General features: G+C 49.3%; 1 protein-coding gene across 1 annotated transcript in view; it reads right to left on the bottom strand.

The window, feature by feature from the left end:
- Positions 1–8,832: 8,832 nt before the first annotated feature.
- The window catches only part of Arl3 (ADP ribosylation factor like GTPase 3), a 55,987-nt gene continuing 45,609 nt past the window's right edge, over positions 8,833–19,210 (bottom strand). The window contains exon 6 of the mRNA XM_052761978.1: positions 8,833–11,921. Coding sequence (XP_052617938.1) covers positions 11,874–11,921 — 48 coding nt within the window. The 3' untranslated portion in view covers positions 8,833–11,873. The remainder of the gene's footprint in view (positions 11,922–19,210) is intronic.

The following is a 19,210-nucleotide window of genomic DNA, read 5'->3' as shown; positions in this document are numbered from 1 at the left end:
GAATGCTGAGTGCAAGGAGGTGGAGTCCGTATACTCAGGGGCTCTTGGATGACCGTCCTGGGCCAAGGGGTGCCTTCATGGGTTTGGAGAACTGTCCTTGGAAGTGCCTTAGAAAGACTTACCTCCAGAGATGGCCTGGTAGAGGAGCTTGGACAGACAGGAGGATCCAGCAGAATCTACCTGATGAGTGTCTTGGAACCAAACAGGACCAAACAATAAAGAAGGAGGGCCAGGCATGGTGGCACTTGCCTTCAGTCCCAACACTCAGGAAGCAGAGGCAGGCAGATCTCTGAGTTCGAGGCCACTCTGGTCTACAGAGCGAGTTCCAGGACAGCCAGGGCTACACAGAGAAACCCTGTCTGTCGGGGTGGGGGTAGGGGTAAGGGTGGGGTGGGGGAAGAGAAAGGAGGAAGAAGAGGGCCACTAGGATAAGGAGAGACCCTAGAATCCTGACACTGGTTCTAGAATCTTCTGAATCACCCTTCCCCCTTCTTTCCTTCCTTTCTATCCTTTTTTTTTTTTTTTTTTTTTTTTTTTTTTTTTTTTTTGGAGACAGGGTTTCTCTGTATAGCTCTGACTGCTCAGGAACTCTACAATCAGGCTGGCCTTGAACTCCAGAGATCCTCCTGCCTCTGGCCACCCTAGTGAGCCACCACTCCTAATTTTTTTTTTTTTTTTTTTGAGACAGTCTCTATTGCCCTGACCTGGAACTCACTCTGTAGACCAGATTAGTCTCAGACTTGTGAGACTCCTCCAGCCTCTCTGCTCAAGCGCTGGTCCTAGGTGTATGTCCCCATGGCCAACCCTTTCTGTTTTGAGAGACAGGGTCTCACTATGTACAATCGAGGCTCTGCTTAAACTCACACTTCCCTTGCCGCAGCCTCCCAAATGCTGACAGGACAGTTATTCATGGCCTCACAGGACTGCAGCGTGCCTGGTTCCTTCCAACTGAGAGGGCCAACTGGTGCACGCCTTTAGTCCCAACACTCAGGAGGCAGAGGCAGGAGGATTTCTGAGTTCAAGGCCAGCCCGGTCAACAGAGCGAGTTCCAGGACAGTCAGGGCTACACACAGAAAACCTGTCTTGAAAAACAAAAACAAACAACAACAACAACAAGCTATTATTCTAGAATTGTCTTTGGAGGCAATGGGAAACTAATCAGGAAGTGGTGTCGGGGCAGTTACGGTTGAAAGGTGAGGGAGGAATAACATAACGCCAAACCCAAACCTGGCCCCAAGAACATTCATTTCTTCCTCCTTTCTCTCTCTCCCTTCAAGCTGCACCCATAAGCCTTCCTTCTCCTTCAGAGCAAGGTGTATTCCAGTATTCCAGTAAGTCTCTGAGGAGCTCACCTTGCAGACGGCTGGCAGCCCCAGACATCCCTTCCACATTGAAAGTAGAAATCCACAGTAGACCTGTAGGCATCACACTCCCTGAGTCGGGGAAGCCTTTCAGAGCCCAGAGCTGCTTTTGGCCAGGCAATGGACTTACTCCAGAGTTCTGCACTGAGGGTCTTTGCCTGTTTCCTCCACGGGAGACCAGTTTTCTTTAATTGCTATGTGCTTAATTTCTCTCAACTGCAGCAAACTGGGATATTTATGACTTCTCTTTGCATTAGATCTTCAGTAATTGGGTCTTTCTTGGAAGGGAACCCATCTGCTCTGTGCCCTGGGTTACTTTTCATTATTTACACTGAGGCAAGACAGGGGTGATATGTGGGATAATGTATCACTTATAGAATGGAGGTGAGGGGCTACACAGACACCATGTAAAATTACAGGTCAGAACTAGAATGGGGGAAGGGTTTCCAAGAGCCGAGTGTTGAGTGTTGAGAGTGATGTGGACTTCTGGTCTACCCAGAAAAAAAAGATGGCAGGGAGTCATTTGACACATAGATGTCCTGGTTGTCAATTGGATGTTGGTATCAAACACTGTCCATATGTGTCCCTGCTGCAGGACATCAAACAGGAGTAGGCATGGATGCAAATGGACAGCTTGTAGCCTAATGGGGATTTATCAGTTAACCATCCCTGCCAGCTGTAGCTCCCTAGGTTCTACCCACTAAACCATACACTTAGGATCAGTCTTCCAGCAAACAGTCCGCATGGCTGCATGTCCCAGTGGCTTTGGACATTAGACTCTTCTGGGTATCATCAAAGTTTCATTTCCTCTGTGAGCCTCCACCAGCCCCATTTCCCCAAGACCGGGATGGAGGGGTGATGAGATGGTACCTGTGAGGTGCCGGAGCTGCTGCGGGTCTAGCCAGCTTTCAAGTACTGGAGACAATCACAGGGTCCTGTTCCTTTGGGCTAACCAGACTCCCATGCATGTGCCTGTCTTCCTTGGTATTCTAATTGTGATTCACAGGGGTAGAGAGATGGCTCAGTGGTTAAGACCATGTACTGCTCCTCCAGAGGACCCAAATTCAAGTCTCAGCAACCATGTCAGGTGTCTGTAACTCTAGCTCCAGGCCAGTCTCTGCACGTGCTTATACATAATTAAAACAAACAACAAAAAAACAAAAAACAAACCAAAGCCAGTGTTGGTGGTACATGCCTTTACCCAGTACTCAAGAGGCAGGGGTGGTGGTGTCTGTGAGTTTGAGGCCAGCCTGGTCTACAAAGTGAGTTTCAGGACAAAAAAAAAAAAAAGAATCTAATTGTGGTTTACACGTCAGGGTACAGGGCTTACATTTCTAACATAGGATATGACTCTCTGTGGAAATATGCAATATTAGTCATCTTTTATGTTTCAGAGTCTAGCACTGTGCCTTGCTATTCATTCATTCAGTCAGTCATGCAGCAAATATCCACTGAGATCCTTTTGGTGTTGGGCATCACTCCAGGGTTGGAGCATGTAAGTGAACATGAACTCTGTCCATCTTAGAGTTGATAGCCTCATGAGGAAGGGACAAATGACAAGCAATAAATAACCATGGTGACAGATACCACAAAAAAAAAAGAAGCAAGTGGGGGGGGGGGATGTGAGAAGGATGTGGAGGTTCTTATAGAGGGAGATGGGTAGGCTTTACCAGGAGGGTGAAAAGGGAGCAGAAAACTTCAAGAATGTGATGGGGCAAGATCCGAAGATATTTGGAGCAATGGCGGTACAGACAGAAGAGATGAGCACATGCTTTCAGGAAGAGACAGGGGTGGAGGCGAGTGTGGTTGGAAAGAGTGGGGAGGGACAGGGTCGGGGGTGATGAGGTCATCCAGGCGGTGGGGACACAGCTCCAGGACTAGGGGCCACTGGAAGAGCTTGGCTTCTGCTCAGGAGCTACTTGCTCAATGAGTAAGGGTGTGAAAGCCAAGTTCCTACATTCAGCCACTGTGGACCTCACCTCCTAGGCAGGTGGGGCTGAATCCAGTCCTAAAGGAGAGATAAGAGAGGCACCCAGGAGGGGCAGCGACCTCTGGAGGAGTTCGCTCTTAGAGCAGGTGCGGAAGTCCTAGTGGGGGCAGGGAGGAAAGTGCCTTTAGAACGGAAGGAAGGGCTGTATGAAGTCTGTAGTCAAAAGTCTATAGAAGAACAAGTGATAGAAGGGTGTTGGTGCGTGTCAGTAAATCCAGCACTTTCCATATTGACACAGGAGGATTGGGAGCTTGGGCTATATAGGGAGACCCTGTCTCAAAAAAAAAAAAAAAGATAAATGTTTGTTTTGAGTTGAAAGTCCTAAGCAAGGCCTGGAGAGCAGGCTTCTGAGCAGGGGACTGCCTTTTTGCACAATAGCTCTGACCCCCACAGGAAAGTGGGGCCAGGCAGCAGGAGGAAGGTGGCCAGCGTGGGGACAGAAGGAAGTACAAGCCAGTGTGGATGGGAGAGCTCAGAAAGGACCAGGGTCAAGGGTGGAAGCCTGGATCAGGCTTTCTCTTCCTCGCTTGCCAACCCTGGGCCCAGAGTCAGCAGAAAAATCTCAGCTCTAGGGAGGAGGCAGCACAGAGCCCCAAGCTGCTGAGGGAGCAGGGCAGCAAGATGCCATTGTGTGCCTGCAATCAAGAGGCTTCAGAGAAAATCAAAAGCACCAACTGGGGAAATGATGTGTGGATGTGTGCATACTGTCTTTCACTTGCTCTCAAACACACACACACACACACACACACACACACACACACACACACGCTGCCTCTAAATGGGTCAAGTGAAGGCTGTGGGTGCGGGTTGGAGAGGGAAGGCTAGGAAGTGGGGTGGGCAGGGGACCCGGAGGAGCCTGAGCCCTGGTGCCCACTCATGCTCCTGGCATAGGAGCTGGCAGCAGCTGCAGGGTGGGGTGGGATGTGAGGATAAATATACACCTCCCCATGCATATGGATAATGCACACAGCTGCCCTGCCTGCTTAGTGTTCATTAGGACCAACTGTTTCAGGAGCAGTTTGGGCAGGCGGGAGGGTGTCGTGCCCATTCACAGACTCCGGGCAGGGGGCTGCCTGCAGCTGTGCAAGCCCCGCCTCCTGCCCGGATCAGCATTGCAGCCATCGAATGAATGCTGCTTGCTTCCTCCCACTTGCTCTTCGCTCAACTCACTGCCCGGCTAGTTCTTGGAGGTCTCAGGATGGGAAAGGGGCCCATGAGTGAGTCAGGAGGAATTGTAGACTGCGCCGTGGGCGCTCAGTGAGCGGGGGTGGGGGGGGTGGGGGGGTGGAAGTTGGGTTTGATTAAGTCTTTTGGCTTCGAGAGATGGACGACGTGCAAAGCTGATCCCCTCCTTTCCAAAAGCCATCTGTGGAAAACTGCTTTAGCCCTGTCATCTGGGAGCTTAAGGGAAGTCCCATCCATATTGGAAAGCCCCTGATCAGCCCCGCTTGCTCTGTGTATGGGTGCTGGTGTGGTTCGAATATTCTGACCTTTTGGTACAAGTGAGGCTGAGGAAGGGAGGCTGATGGGCTTTAGCCCGGAAGAAGAGTGTACAGAGGTGGAACTAGAAAACGGGTTACGAGGATTCATGGCGTGGGCTGAGCAGTGACCAGGGGTGAATGTCCAGTTTGTGCCTTGTGGATGGTTTGCATCCTAGCCAGCGTGAAATCTGGCCAACGTGGGTCTGGAGGTGATGGGAGGAAGATGGGGACAGAGGACAAACTTCTTGGGCTTCAGTTTTCAAGAAGGCTCACAAGGCAGAAGCTGTGGGTGTTCGGAGGGGCGTGTCTGTCCTGCAGGCTGCCCTCCTCCTCTGCCCTCAGGCAGTCAGAGTGGACTCTGGGGCTTGTCTGGAAGGGAGGTGACAGATTTAGGCCAGATTGCACTCACAGGTGACCCCAACTGCTTTCTTTTAAGGGTGGGGCTGGGTCCTATTTGACGCCTGTGCAAGTGTCCTCAAGAGCAGCAGCCAGGGGAAGTCCAAAGGCAAAGAGTGAGGTCACCTCTGGCCCACCTTGCGGTGCCTTGGAGGCCTGTCCTTCAGCTGCTCCTAGCCACTGACGGTCCTCATGGAGAAAAAGGGCATCCAGTCCTGGAGTCAGCAGGAGTCCAAGCCACATGCTCTCCTGGGGGCTTCACTCTCCTCATCTGGGACCTCAGATGACTATTGAGGGCTATTGAGCAGAATGTGCTCAGCTAATCCCTCGCAGGGGCATGGTCCCAGCTTTGGGTTCCTCAGCCAAGGCTTCTGCCCGCTCCTGCACCTCACTTGCTCCCTGCAATTCTGTCATTAATATTTAATTTCTTTAGCAAGGGCTTTCTGTCCCTGGAACACAGCTCTTCACACTAAGAAATCACTCTGTATTTCTTTGTGTAGGAGATTCCTGTGTTTTTTCTTTTGAAACAATTTTTTTTTTTTTTTTTGAGACAGGGTTTCTCTGTGGCTGGCCTCGAACTTGGAGATCCACCTGCCTTTGCCTCCCAAGTACTGGAATCAAAGGCAGGCTCTACCACTGCCCAGCAACAATTTTTTTTTTTAAATTACTGTTTTTATTTTACGTATATTAGTGTTTTGCCTGTATATGTGTGTCTGGGTACCACGTGCACCTGGTGCTCTGCAAGAATGGCAAGTGCTCTTAACCAAAGAGCCAGCTCTCCAGCCCCCTTCCTGTGCTTCTAAGATAACAGCTTTGGAAGTCAAAAAGGTGTGGTGGCGCAGTCTTTAATCCCAGCACTCGGGAGGCAGAAGCAGGCGGATCTCTGTGAGTTCAAGGACAGCCAGGGTTGTTACATAGAGAAACCCTATCTTGAGAAAAAAAAAAAAAAAAAAAGTAAAAAAGAGCCAGGTAGTCCCACCAGAGAGGCAGGTCTGTGGATTTCAGGCCAGCCAGGATAACATAGTGAGATCCTGTCTTAAAAAAAAAAAAAAAAAAAAAAATCAAAAAGAAAAGAAGTATCTTGGGATTAGCAGTCCAACAGGCCTGGGTTCAAATTCTGCCTATGTCATCTTCTTCTTGTGAAATCTTGGACAAGTGACTCACTCAGTGTCTCCAGTTAATAGTGTCCTTGCGAGGGTTAAATAGATTTAATAAACGAGATGCTTCTGGGACAAGAGAATACAGCCTTAACCATTTTTTTCTCAGCTGACCCTGACACATGGAGGTCTAGTTGCTGGCTACAGACTGTACCTCCACACATCCCTGCCTCTGGCTGGCTGGCTGGTGTTCGCACACGCTGCACACACATACACACACACACACACACACACACACACACACACACACACACACACACCACACACTGCACTCATATCTGTATCCACCAAGTGCTGGACCAGCAGATGCTCTGTAGGGAACAGGAGCTCTTTCCCTCCTCCTTGCCCTGCTGGTGGTGGCTGCAGCTTCTCTGTGTTCTGCAGTGTTGGAAAAAGAAATTACAGAACAGATTGCAATTAAGGGGGATGGGGGGGGCACAGAGGCCCTAAAATGCAGCTTGACTGAACGCTAAACTGTGTTTTTGCCTGGAGCCGATCAGGAGTCCCTGACAAGAGCCTGTTCCCACTTACAGATCTAATCGCAAGAGGTGTGGCTGGGGTGGCCCTGGAGCCTGGGGGGTGGGGTGGAATGGGGTCTGCTAGCCCTCAGAGAAGGCTGCTGGCAGACCTGCTTGTGTGTTGCTTTGAGAATCACAGAGCCACACAGAAGGAATGGAGGTGGGGGCAGAGGTCTTGGGGGCCTGGGAGGTCTGCCATTTTTTGTAATGGCTACAGAGAATTCACATATACAACACACTGTGTACACGTGCTCTCTAATGTCTGCATCCTCCTGGGGAGCGGTTCCCTCTTCTACACACAGGAAACTGAGGCACAGAGTGTCTACTCCCTGCAGAGTCAGTTCGTTCCTGCGAACTTTGTGTGGGTTCTAGGGATTGAACTCCGGGATGGACGGCAAGTAACTTTACCCTGTGAGCCATTGTCGTCCTTTTCCTTTCCTTTTGTTTTTGAGACAAATCTCACTATGTAAGCCAGGCTGGCCTTGAACTCACAGAGATCCACCTGCCCACCTGCTTCTGCCTCCCAAGCACTGGGACTAAATGTGCGCCCCACCACAGCCAGCTCCTTCCTGTTGTTTTTGAAATAGGGTCTTGCTGTGTAGCCTGGGTTGCTCTTGAACCTGTCAGCCTCTGAGTGCTGGGATTACAGGCCCGTGCCACCCCTGCCTGGCTGAGGACACATGTCGGTGGCACTTTACTATGACTTTATTAGTCCTTGGTAGGAATATCAGGTTTATCAAAAGACAAACAAAACAACAGAATGGCAATTAAATCTCCCTGAGTATTACAGCAACGTCTCAACTATGGTGTGGAGTATATGCGAATTAAAAACCAGTCTCTATCCAAAACTCAAGCTCAACCTGGAACACATCTAGCGCCCTATGCCTCTACCTCCTCCCACCTCTGGTCCCCACCTCCTTCCTGCCAGCAGCTCACCCTGTAGGTTCTGGTCCTTTGGGTTAGGAAGGACCCTAGGAGTAAGTTGACAAAGAGGAGGACGAGATCTTTGGCTCCAGAACACGACTCCTGAGCCTCTGCTAAACAGCCATGGGACTTTTCACAAGTATCCCCCATGCCACTTCCGAGTTTTTGAGATGAGGCTTCAGGTGGCCTAGGCTGCCCTTAAGTCCTGAACTGCCTGCCTCCACCTTCCAAAGGCTGGCATTCTTTTCTTCTTCTTCTTTTTTTTTTTTTTTTTTTTTGGTTTTTTGAGACAGGGTTTCTCTGTGTAGCTTTGCTCCTTTCCTGGAACTCACTCTGTAGCCCAGGCTGGCCTCGAACTCACAGAGATCCAGTTGACTCTTCTTTTCTTCTTTTGAAGGCTTCCTACAAGAGGACTCAGTAGCAGGCAGCAGGTGACTGCAAGGATCCCCGGCTGCCCTAATGTCTCGATGCCTCTCTCCTCTTTTTGCTGTCCACAGGGCCGACCCTAAGCAAAGGAAGGTAAGAACCCTGCAACTTCCTGCTGTGACAAGAGGACTTGGCCCTGGGGACCCAGAATCCAGGGGCAGTGCTATCAGAGGAGACACTTGGTGCAGAGGGACCTGAGGAGGCAGCTGCTGGAACTGCTGAGAAGTGAGCTGTCAGGCTATTTTCTCTTCTTCTGAGACAGCAGGGGACCCAGGTTTCAGGCTCCAACAATCCTTAACGGCACTGTGATCCTGGCAAATTCCTTAGCCGAGGCAAATGCCTCTGTTTTTTCAACTGCAAAGTGGGGCTGATGCTGCCAAGTTATGCAGGAGGTGCATAATAAAGGCTTGCTGTCGGGGCGGCTGCTGTGCCTGTGGTGGTAACCAGATTACCTGGTGATGGTATTCATGCATTTTTCTGAAAACAGCCTTCCCTTGAGGACAGCTAATCTCCAAAAGGGCAAAGCCACTTGGGTCCTGTCGGAGCTTCGGCGAAGAACACAACCCGCTGCAGACTGCCTTCATTTCAGCTACATTTTATTTGTCGCAGTTTTGACAGACGTCTAAATTATACATTGAGCTTTCCACATGACCAAACACCACGTCCCTTCCTTTGATTATCATTTTCAAAAGGGACTATAAAAAAAGAACCTTTCGATGGATCACACTGAACCCTGAAACCACATGGAGAGCAGAGCTAAAAATAAAGGAAGAAGCGTCCCGAGAAGGAGAGGAAGGGAAATCAAAGCATACTGCAGATGGGAATGGAGGCCCGGGTCCTGGTGAGGGTGACATGGTGTCACCCTCCAGGCCAGGCCGGAAAAGGAGCGGCCAACAGTGAGGGTGGGGCACAGAGTGGCATTAAAAATAGCCACCACTTTAGTCCGGAGGGGAATAAAGAAATCGTCAAAGCCAGGGGACAGAGGAGGAGGAGGGCGGACGCTGGCAAGACCATCCTTGTGTGCAGCATCGCAGGCCGTGGACTTTTCTACCGGGCCGAGCTAACCGCCGGCATAATCGCTGACTTTCAGCTGTGCACCGACATGTTCCCCAGCTCAGCCCACATCAATGACACCCTTGTTTCCATAGTAACCAAGGGAGAGCGAAGGGGAAAGGGTGTACTGCACTGGGCGAAGGGAATCCAGCCAAAAGCAGCCACACGGGGAGGGTGGGAGGAGGGCTCAGTTTTTCCCACAACTGGTTTGAGTATACACTGTGGACTTTGCCTGCCCTCTGGCCTCAGTCCTCGCCCCCTGCACATTCAGATGCAATGGTGCGCAGAGCCAAAGTCTTACCAGGGCTCACTGGGATGGGGGAGGCACAGGGCTGGGGGATCCCCTTCCTAGCTTCAGACTCTGTCCTCTGGTCATGGCCACAGGGGGCACGGGTGGCACCGTAGAGAGGAAAGGGGACTTTACAAGCATTTTGTTTTTACAAATGGAAGCTTTCAAACTGCATTTTCCAGGCTCCTCTCATCTATCCCGAGCCCCCGGAGGGTTCAACAGGGCTCACAGGCAAGATGAAAGCCTGTGACAACCACAGTTGTCTCTGGTGTCTCTGGCTGAAAAGCAATGTGGACATTCACAGAGGCTTCCATCAGAGCAGGGCAAGCAGCTCTGCCTGCTAGCTGCGGCCTGGGGACAGCTCTTTAGAACAGTTCCTTTAGTTGGTACTAAGAGACCAAACATATTTTACAGATCCTGCTCTTCCAGAGTCAAAGTCCCCGCTGCAGCATTCCAAAACTAGACCTCAAAGCAGGCATGCAGCCCTTCAGATAACATCCTGGGGGCACTATTTGGAAGGAAGAGCAAGTCTCAAGGCCAAAGCTCCATCTGGAGGCTGGAGAAGGACTTTTCTGATTCCTTATAGCTCTGTCTGCCACCCTTCAAAGCAGAGAAGTCGATGGAAGAGGTGGCAGGCATAACTAGCCTGAGGTTTAAAAGCCTCACCTTCTTTTGTCTTGCAAGCCCTTACAGGCCTGTCCGCGGCAACCACAGCCACCATTCCCCCAGGCTTTGTTACTACTTTTCATCTCAGCTACCTTTCAAACTGTACAAGCTTCTCCCTCTCCAGAGTCCAGAATAAGCTGGGTACCATGGGGCAGGGGCTTCTGTGGCACTTTCTGTTAGCTCACACATCACGGTGGACTTGGAAAGGGCCACCTCCCAGGATGAGAAGGCAGCTGGCCTCCTTGGACCTACCAGGCATTGGATAGTCTCTTATTTATTCTCTGAAAAGCCCTGAGCTCATGCCCAGAACAGAGTTTAATTCAGGAGCAGGCAATGCTCTGGCCTGCTTTTGGGGTTTGAGGCTGGGATTTCTGAGGGCTCAGGGAAACGCGCTCCTTTGGCAATGGGGGAAGGGCAGGACTTCTGCACCCCTCCCTATCAGCCAACAACACGTTTTGCTGGAAAGAAGTAGAGGAGACCAGCACGGGGTGAGTGGCTTCCCTGGGCACAACCCCTGCGATCACATCCCATGTTCCCGGCAGCAGATGCTTCCCATCCGGGAGCTTCCCACACCACCGAGTGCCCGCACTGTAAAAATTGATCTCTTCTCAAAATCGATCTGCCTGGCTTTTCTCAGTGGAGCAGGTTCATGGCAAAGCTGCATTTATTTTTAAAATCTGATAGCATCGGCCTATTGTGATCATTTAAACACAGAATTCTTTGAGCTTTAGAAATCCCCTCTATAGGCCTGCAGTGGAGAAGTCGGCTAACCTGGAGTCGACTGCGCCCTGCTCCACTGAGCTGGAGAAAGCCTGTTTACGCTAGCCTGAGCTCTCAATGTGAGGGCTTTTTAAGGACCTTGTAATTTTTCTGGAATTAAACCTCCCACCTCTTCTTACATTCCAGATGTCATTACAGTCAAAAGTCATAAGAATCTGCTTCCCCGCGTGGCTGGCAGGGGTGAGGGGATGGGGGGCTGGAGTGGGGATGTTTCTGTAGTGACTTGTTTGCAAGAATTTTTTTTCCCCTCTGCCCATAAAGTGGGGATTACATACAGTGTCTTACCTACCTGACAAGATGGTTTAATCATCTGCTATCCTTTGCCTCCCCAAGCAGCTTCCTGCTGGAGAGACTAAAGCCCTGGCTCCGTTGGGGATGAGGGAAAAAAAAAAAAAATCAAATCTCTGCCCAGCACCGCCATGCATGTAGTTTCCAAACCCCAAGGGAGTGAAGGGACAGGTCAGTAAATAAAGGGACGCAGCAGCACAAGCAGCAGCAGCTTCTTCCTCTTTTTTTTTTTTACAAAAAGCCCACTGGAATTGTCTAAACTGCAGCACAAGCTCTTACCCATTCCTGATCATGTGCTCTGAGACATTTAATACTATTTCAATTATGCAGAGGAAATAATATAATTCCTTTATTTGAAAAACGATACCGAACCTTGGAGATCAGTGAAAACCTACGGCTGGAGAGGGGGTCGTCTGAAGCTGTTGTCCCCTCGTCCCACGGCGGCGGCTGTACAGATGAAAAAGCATTGGGTCAGGAAACAGCAAACCCGTGCTTTTCGGGCCGAGCGCAGCTCCCACAGCTCCTTTATCTCCACTGCTCTAGACTACTTCTTCTTCGCGGTGACATTCTTGCAGACCCAGTTCATGCCATCCTTTGAGGGAAATGGGCAGAGAAGGGCAGTGTTAGTTGCAGGAAAAATCCCAAGAGCTCAGGCTGGAGGAGACTGCCATCACCCACTCTAGGGAGTTTGGTGGCAGTCCAGAGGCCCAACTGGCTGACCAGGGCCGTGACCTCTTGGGAGGGTGGAGGGGGGTCTCTGGGCACAGGAGGGGGCCAGCATCTGAACTTGAGATTCATTCTCAGGAACTCCCTCTGAAAAAATAAACACACCTGCCCAGGTCCAGGGCCTGACTGAGGAGCTATCAGGAAAAAGTCCAGCCATTTCTGGCTTTTTCTAAAAGCTGACCTTTGCTAGGGCATTAATTCAATGAGCTACCCTTCTGGTGCCCCAGCGTGTTTACAGTGTGACAGTGTACACTCGGGTTAAATTAAATTTCACTTTGGAAAAACAACCCTCTACAGTGGGTGTTACTCCACACATGTAGGAGCAATACACACTTATGTCTACAGAGAGGTTTAAAAGTGGCCTCTTGTTGCTTTAAGCCCTACTACGCAGAGGGACAGAGGCAAGGAGAGAAGGTTCCCTTAAAGGCACAGTGACCTTGAAAGTGTCCTTTTTTATTTGGCTGGAGAGGGACTGAGGTTAAAACACACACACACACACACACACACACACACACACACACACTGCTGACAGCCACCTGGTAGGCAGCACAATTCCTCACAGATGCAGGCCTGTCAGACATGACCTCCTTTTCAACCCCCTCTGGAGCATACCTGGACACACTCCTCCCCAGAGACTCCTGACCTTCAGGCATGTGCAAGCTCCCTCAGGAGCACAGAACAGAACTCAAGGTGGGCCCTGCAGGGCATTTGCCCACAGTCTGAGTCTCACATATGTATGCTATCACACACACACACACACACACACACACACACACACACACACACACACACATGTGACACCTCACACTCTAAACCCCACGTTTCTGGTGGCTGTGGATCTGGCTGCTGAGCCTGAACAGCTAAGACAGCTTATAGCAATAAATATCAGCTGACACCCTTGGCCACTGGGACACTAATCCCGTAAACAATACATCACTGCAAAACAACCAGCAGGTCCCTTTCTCCTGGCTAATCTGATGGTCACCTGCATTTACAGTGATTAAAACTCCACCAGCTGCCATCAGAGCACTTGGGCAGGAGAACCCGATGATCTGAGGGACATTCTGCTTTGCCAAGATGAGGCCTGGCCTTGGCAAAGCACCTTCAGGTGGGGAGCACCTGGCTGCAGCTGGGCAGTGGAGGACTGGGTGAGGGGACCCCAATGCATCTGATTACAACTGGGTCAGCGGCATACCCTGAAAAGCTGAACAATTTTAAAGCCGTTTTATGAAAAGGATTCATTTAAAGAGAGCACGTTTAATTTTAGTAGCTAATTGGTTTCTAGGAAAAAAAAAATGATCACCTGCCAGGAGACGAAAAGGATTTTTACACATACAAGAGGGGATGAATACGATAACCATCTTGTCTTGCTCCAAAGCAGAAGAGCTCAGCACACGTGCAGCACCAACACCCAAAGGTGCCATCTCAACGTCCTCCTTTCTACAGACGTGTTTTCTCAGACCTGCTTCTCTGGGAACCCGGCAGTGTCCCCACACAACGCCAGTACTGCTTTGTCTGTTTCCTTGGTTTATGACTGGTGAAGAGGGGGGTTTCTCTTATTATATCTCACCGAACATAAGTGCATGCAAAGAGACAGGGAAAATATTTACTCAGCTGCAGGCACTCACAGCAGAAGGTGGAGGGAGCCTTACTCTGTGGAGGCAGAAAGGGGCTTAAAGGGCGCAGCCTGCTGAGGGGTGCTGTCCTGCAGATGTCTGAGAATCTAGAGGTCGGCCCACCACGGTCTTGTCAACAGAGGGCGCTCAGGGGCAGCATTCATGGCTGCCCTCAGCCCCTGGGGATATCCTGCAGCAAAGCCCAGGGCCTCTGCTGGGCTTGGGGAGGCCCCTTTGAGTCACAGCATTTGGGGGCTGGAGGGGAGGGGGAGGGGGAAGGTCACAATCCTCTGTGACAATACCTCATAAATCAAGTAAGGGCAAGCTTTGTCAGGTAGCTCACTGGAAAGGAAAGATAATAGTGTTATCCAAAAACCAAGAAGGGTGGGAGGGTCTAAGCAAGGGACTAGCATGCTGTCTGGCTTAATATAGTCCATACTTACAGTTTTTAAAATTAATTCTCATAACCACCCAGTGAATGTATTAGTTTCCATATTACAAACAAGGAAATGAAGAAGAGAATAATTTGGGGCAGAGGTGGGCCTTGAAATATGCCTGTCTTCCCACTGAGAACCATATACTATTCACCATTTCTCCGTGACTGCGGGTGGCCTAGGAAGAGCCCTGCATCTAATCACTGAGGAGCTGGGAGGCCCTTCGAAGGCAGGCAGGAAAGGCCATTCAGTTGGGTTTTTTCCCTCATGGCTTCCTTCAGCTGAATATAGGGCAAAGACTGGAGGTATCTCTGTCAGGGAACCCTGCCTACCTAGCCACAGCTCTAAAAGGGACCAGAAGATTCCTAGTCTGCCAGGATCTAGCCCTGCAGAAGGCTGGACATTTGTGACCTGGGCCACATCCTCCAGTGGTTACAGGAGTCTTCTGCTTCTGTTTTTAAGTGAATGGTGGGCTTCTCTGAGTTCAAGTGAATGCTGGGCTTCTCTGTGTTCAAGTGAATGCTAGGCTTCTCTGTGTTCAAGTGAATGCTGAGCTTCTCTGTGTTCAAGTGAATGCTGGGCTTCTCTGTGTTTAAGTGAATGCTGGGCTCTGCTTTTCTGAGAAGAGGTGATTGCTTACTTAAAGGAGGCGACTCTGCTGTCCCTGAAGAAGGAAATGAACTCATAGGTTTGTTTAATGGTTGAACGTTTTATTGTTAAAAACTGGTTTGACCGATTTCCTGCACATTTGATCTCCATTATGGGAATGACTATCTTTGGTGTGAACAGTCTCCCCTTTCCTTTCCGACCAATCTTGCTCAAACTGAATGTGATTAGTTTCAATTCAATAATAGAGACTAAAGAGAGACAGGGACCCTCAAACACTGGGCTTTGTACAGCTTCCTGGAGAGGAAATGTCTCTGTGTGGCAGGAACATCCCCACCGTAACTGTGGGTGGGGGAGGTGGGGCAAGGCCGCCCTACTATATGGTGGAAACCGACTAATCAATCCTAAGGTTCAAGGTGTACGACCTGCCGAGGTAGAGCTGGTGCTGGCTCCACCACTCTTTCTAATCTGATCTCAGTCCAGGGCACCCTTGGAAGGAAGCAGTGGTGGTGGCTATGGTTGGGTGGGCTGGTTTTTAGAGCTGGGCTGACTATGTGGTCACTTCACTAATTGCTTTAGGATGACAGGGAGCTCAGACCCTTGCTGAACAATGCGGCCTGTCCCATTGTGCAGTTAGGCCCCCGGGGTCAAGAAGCAGCTGAACTCAGCACACATAAAATATGGCTTGCCGTTCATATTTTTCTGGTGACAAAGGGCAGCGCACCAGGGAGGGAGCAAATCACATGCCACAGGCTCCCTTTAGTTCACAGAGGTCTGCAGACATAAAAATCAACCTGAGGTCCGAATGACAGATATGTAGGTCCAGGCAGAGCTGGTGTAAGTGCCAACTGATCCCAGGCCTAGAGAGAAGGACTGGACATCATTTTTTAAATACTGAAGTTCAGGACTGCGGAATGTAGCAGCTCCACTGTACAATAAGGGCTTAGCGTAAACAAGGTACTGGGTTCCACTTCTACTGCCCCCCCCCCCAAAGAAAAACAAATCAAATTCTGTTAGCAGACTAGGAAAGACTCCCCTGGATCAAGGAAAAAGAAGCAGAGGCACGAGGCTGGTTTGGTGAACACTGCTGATCCTGTTAAGGAATCGATGGTGGAAGATTCTGTGACCTGATCGTCCTGCCTGTTTGCAGAAGGAGGTGGTGGCCTGGAGGTGGTGGCCTGGAGGTGAGCAACACCTGTGAACACTGCCCATTCAAAGCCATTGGTGCAGGCAGGTGACCATGGGGACGAAGTCTAGAGGCCAAGTTCAAACTGCCAACTTCTGCTTTAAAAGGAAATCCAAAGCCAGAACAACCACACACACTGTGTTTCCGAAAAAAATGTCTCCAACCCTGAAAGTACAACACCAATTACAAGCACACTCTTGGGGGGGGGGGGGGATTCCAGGCACAAGCGGAAGCAGGGCCTTTTCTCTAACTAAGCCAGAGCCTTTGTGTGCTACCCCCCCTTTTTTCTTCCATTTCCTTGATGCTCATTCAGAAGAAAAAGGACAAGAGGCCCAGTGCTGGATGATATATTCTAGGAGGCCCTAGCAACCAGCCTAGCCTCGAAAGCATGGAGGGAGATTCCTCAGTGCTGGCGGGGCCTGGCTGCTGCGGGAGTTTTAGGTAATCCCTCTCACACATTTTTCACTTCTCCTCTCTGCCTTCACCTACTTGACGTAACTGGTCTCTTCCGACCACTCCTTTGGACTACAGTCCTCTCAGCAGGAAGGAGTCGCCAAGACTGACGCTCTTCTTTGGTGTCTGGTACCCTTTACTAGTATCTACTCAAGACAGGTTCCCATGAAAACCCACTTGAACCAGGTGACGGGCTGGCTGCCTAGTGGCCATCAGTCAGGCCAGGAAAGACCTGTTCCAGCTCTCTTGATGTCCTCAACACTCTTTCTGTTCACAGCTGGACTCACAGTATTGTCCTGTAAAGACCACACAAGTGTGGCTTAACAGCATCAGGTACAAACTCCACCCCAGGAATTCCATCCCTGGAGTCACCAGCTCCCACAGTCTCAGATCATGTGTTCAAGCCACTTAACTAGCGGAAAGTAGTGTACCTGCCCTGCTTGGCACATCCCTATCTGACTGTGGCTGTTCTCTGGACTAGACCACTGAAGGTCCTTGCTATTGGTCAGTATGACACACTTCTAGATCTGCTTTTTTTTTTTTTTTAAAGATTTTTTTTTTTATTTATTATGTATACAGTGAGTGTTCTGTCTGCAGGCCAGAAGAGGGCACCAGATCTCATTGTAGATGGTTGTGAGCCACCATGTGGTTGCTGGGAATTGAACTCAGGACCTCTGGAAGAACAGCCAGTGCTCTTAACCTCTGAGCTATCTCTCCAGCCCTAGATCTGCTTTTTGTTTAAAATGTTTTACTTTTCATTCATTCATTCATTTTTAATCTCTCTTCTTCTTCTCCTTCTTCTTCTTTTTTTGAGACAGGGTTTCTCTGTGTAGTTTTGGGGCCTTTCCGGGAACTCACTCTGTAGACCAGGCTGGCCTTGAACTCACAGAGATCTGCCTGGCTCTGCCTCCTGAGTGCTGGGATTAAAGGTGTGCACCAACCCCCAGGCTTTTCTTTTTTTTTTTTAAAGAATTTATTTACTTTTATTTTATGTGTATTGGTGTTTTGTCTGCAGGTATGTCTGTGTGAAGGTGTGAGATCTTAGAGTTATAGATAGTGTTAGCTGCCGTGTGGGTGCTGGGATCTGAACCCGGGTCCTTTGGGAGAGCAGTCAGTGCCCTTAACCGCTAAGCCATCTTTCCAGCCTCTTTCTTTCTTTCTTCCTTAAAAATTATTTATTGGGGCTGGAGAGATGGCTCAGAGGTTAAGAGCACTGATTGCTCTTCCAGAGGTCCTGAGTTCAATTCCCAGCACCCACATGGTGGCTCACACCCATCTATAATGAGATCTGGTGTTCTCTTCTGGCCTGCAGTCATACATGCTGTATACATAATAAATAGATAAATCTTTAAAAAAAAAATTATTTATTTATTTATTTTTATTTTATATGCATTGGTGTTTTGCCTGCATGAATATCTGTGTGAGGGCGTCAGGTTTTGGAGTTACAGACTGTTATGAACTGTCATGTGGGTGCTGGGAATTGAACCTGGGTCCTCTGGAAGAGCAGTCAGTGCTCTTAACTGCTGAGCCATCTCTCCAGCCCCTCATTCATTTATTCCTTCAAACACTGTGTGTATGTGTGTAGTGCAGGTGGCCAGGTGAGCCATGGCATGTGTATGGAGCACAGAGAAGAACCCACCAGAGTTGGTTCTCTCCTTATACCATGTGGGTTCCAGGGATTGAAGTTGTGTTATCAGGTTTAGAGGTGAGTGTGCTGAACCTTCTTGTAGGCTACCAGGTACGTTTGGATTAAACACCTGTATACACGCACCGGACAGATGGCAGATGCTTCCAGCCCCACAGTTACAAACAAATCCTGGACCTTCCCCCCTTTGCCCTTTTCAGACTTTCCTGCTTTCTTTCTGGGTGTTGAAGAGGGGGTACAGATGTTAGCAGCGCAGCCAGCTGGGTAGTTTCTGGGGAGGTGCGGTGGGAAGAGGAGAACAGAGCTGGGGTTTGGGGAGCTTTAATCGTGACGATACTGAATTCCTACCTGAAAGTGAACCCCAAATACCTGGATCACAGTCATTTTCCTAGCAGAGTTCTTCATTTTTAGGGATATTTTAGGCCTTAATTAAGAGCCATGAAAGGCCTGTACTTTAGTCATACAACCTGGAAGGAATTACACTGAGGTGATTCTTTTAAAGGTAAAAAACCAAGAAACTGGCTGAGTGGACAGAAGTGTAGGTCAGCGGCATCACCTGAGGGAGGAACATGGTCAATGGCCGCCTGATGGTGAAAAGCGCTTCCACAGAAGGTTCCATGACCTTTCTCTGGTCCCCAAAGGTTACTATGGAAGGACAATAGACAGTAGGTTCCCTTCTTAATTAACATTTTTATTAAATAACCCATTTCAAATAATGGTTAAATTCTCTAAATTTATATCATTCTATTAACCATAATCTAATCTCATTAACCTTGAAATCCCAGTCTTAACTATCCAATTCTATACACCCTGGTACTATCTACAAACTAATTAAGTGACCTTCAAACTACTTGTCCTCCGTACAAAATCATTTTCTTTGCTCTCAGTTCTTTGCTGGATCTCTCTCTCTCTTTCTCATTCATATGGTTTCATTTTGATTAATTAATTGATTTATCTGTTGTGGGTAAGTCAGTGGACAACTTTTGAGAGTCAGTTCTCTCCTCCTGCCCTGTGGTCCTGGGGATCAAACCCAGGTCATCTATCAGGTGAGGTGGCAATCAGCTTTATCCACTGAGCCATCTTGCTGACCCTGGATCTCTTTTGATGTTACTTCCTGTGTCCATGGCTCCTGCAGGTCCCTGATTAAAGAAGCACTTTTTTTTTTTTTTAAATAATAATCAAATTACTGTAATCTCACTTTATTCAAACTGGCTT

The sequence above is a fragment of the Peromyscus californicus genome, unplaced genomic scaffold (assembly GCF_007827085.1).
Source record: "Peromyscus californicus insignis strain IS unplaced genomic scaffold, ASM782708v3 Scaffold_4__1_contigs__length_199733344, whole genome shotgun sequence".
Lineage (NCBI taxonomy): Eukaryota > Metazoa > Chordata > Mammalia > Rodentia > Cricetidae > Peromyscus > Peromyscus californicus.
This window is presented reverse-complemented; position numbering and strand designations above follow the sequence as displayed.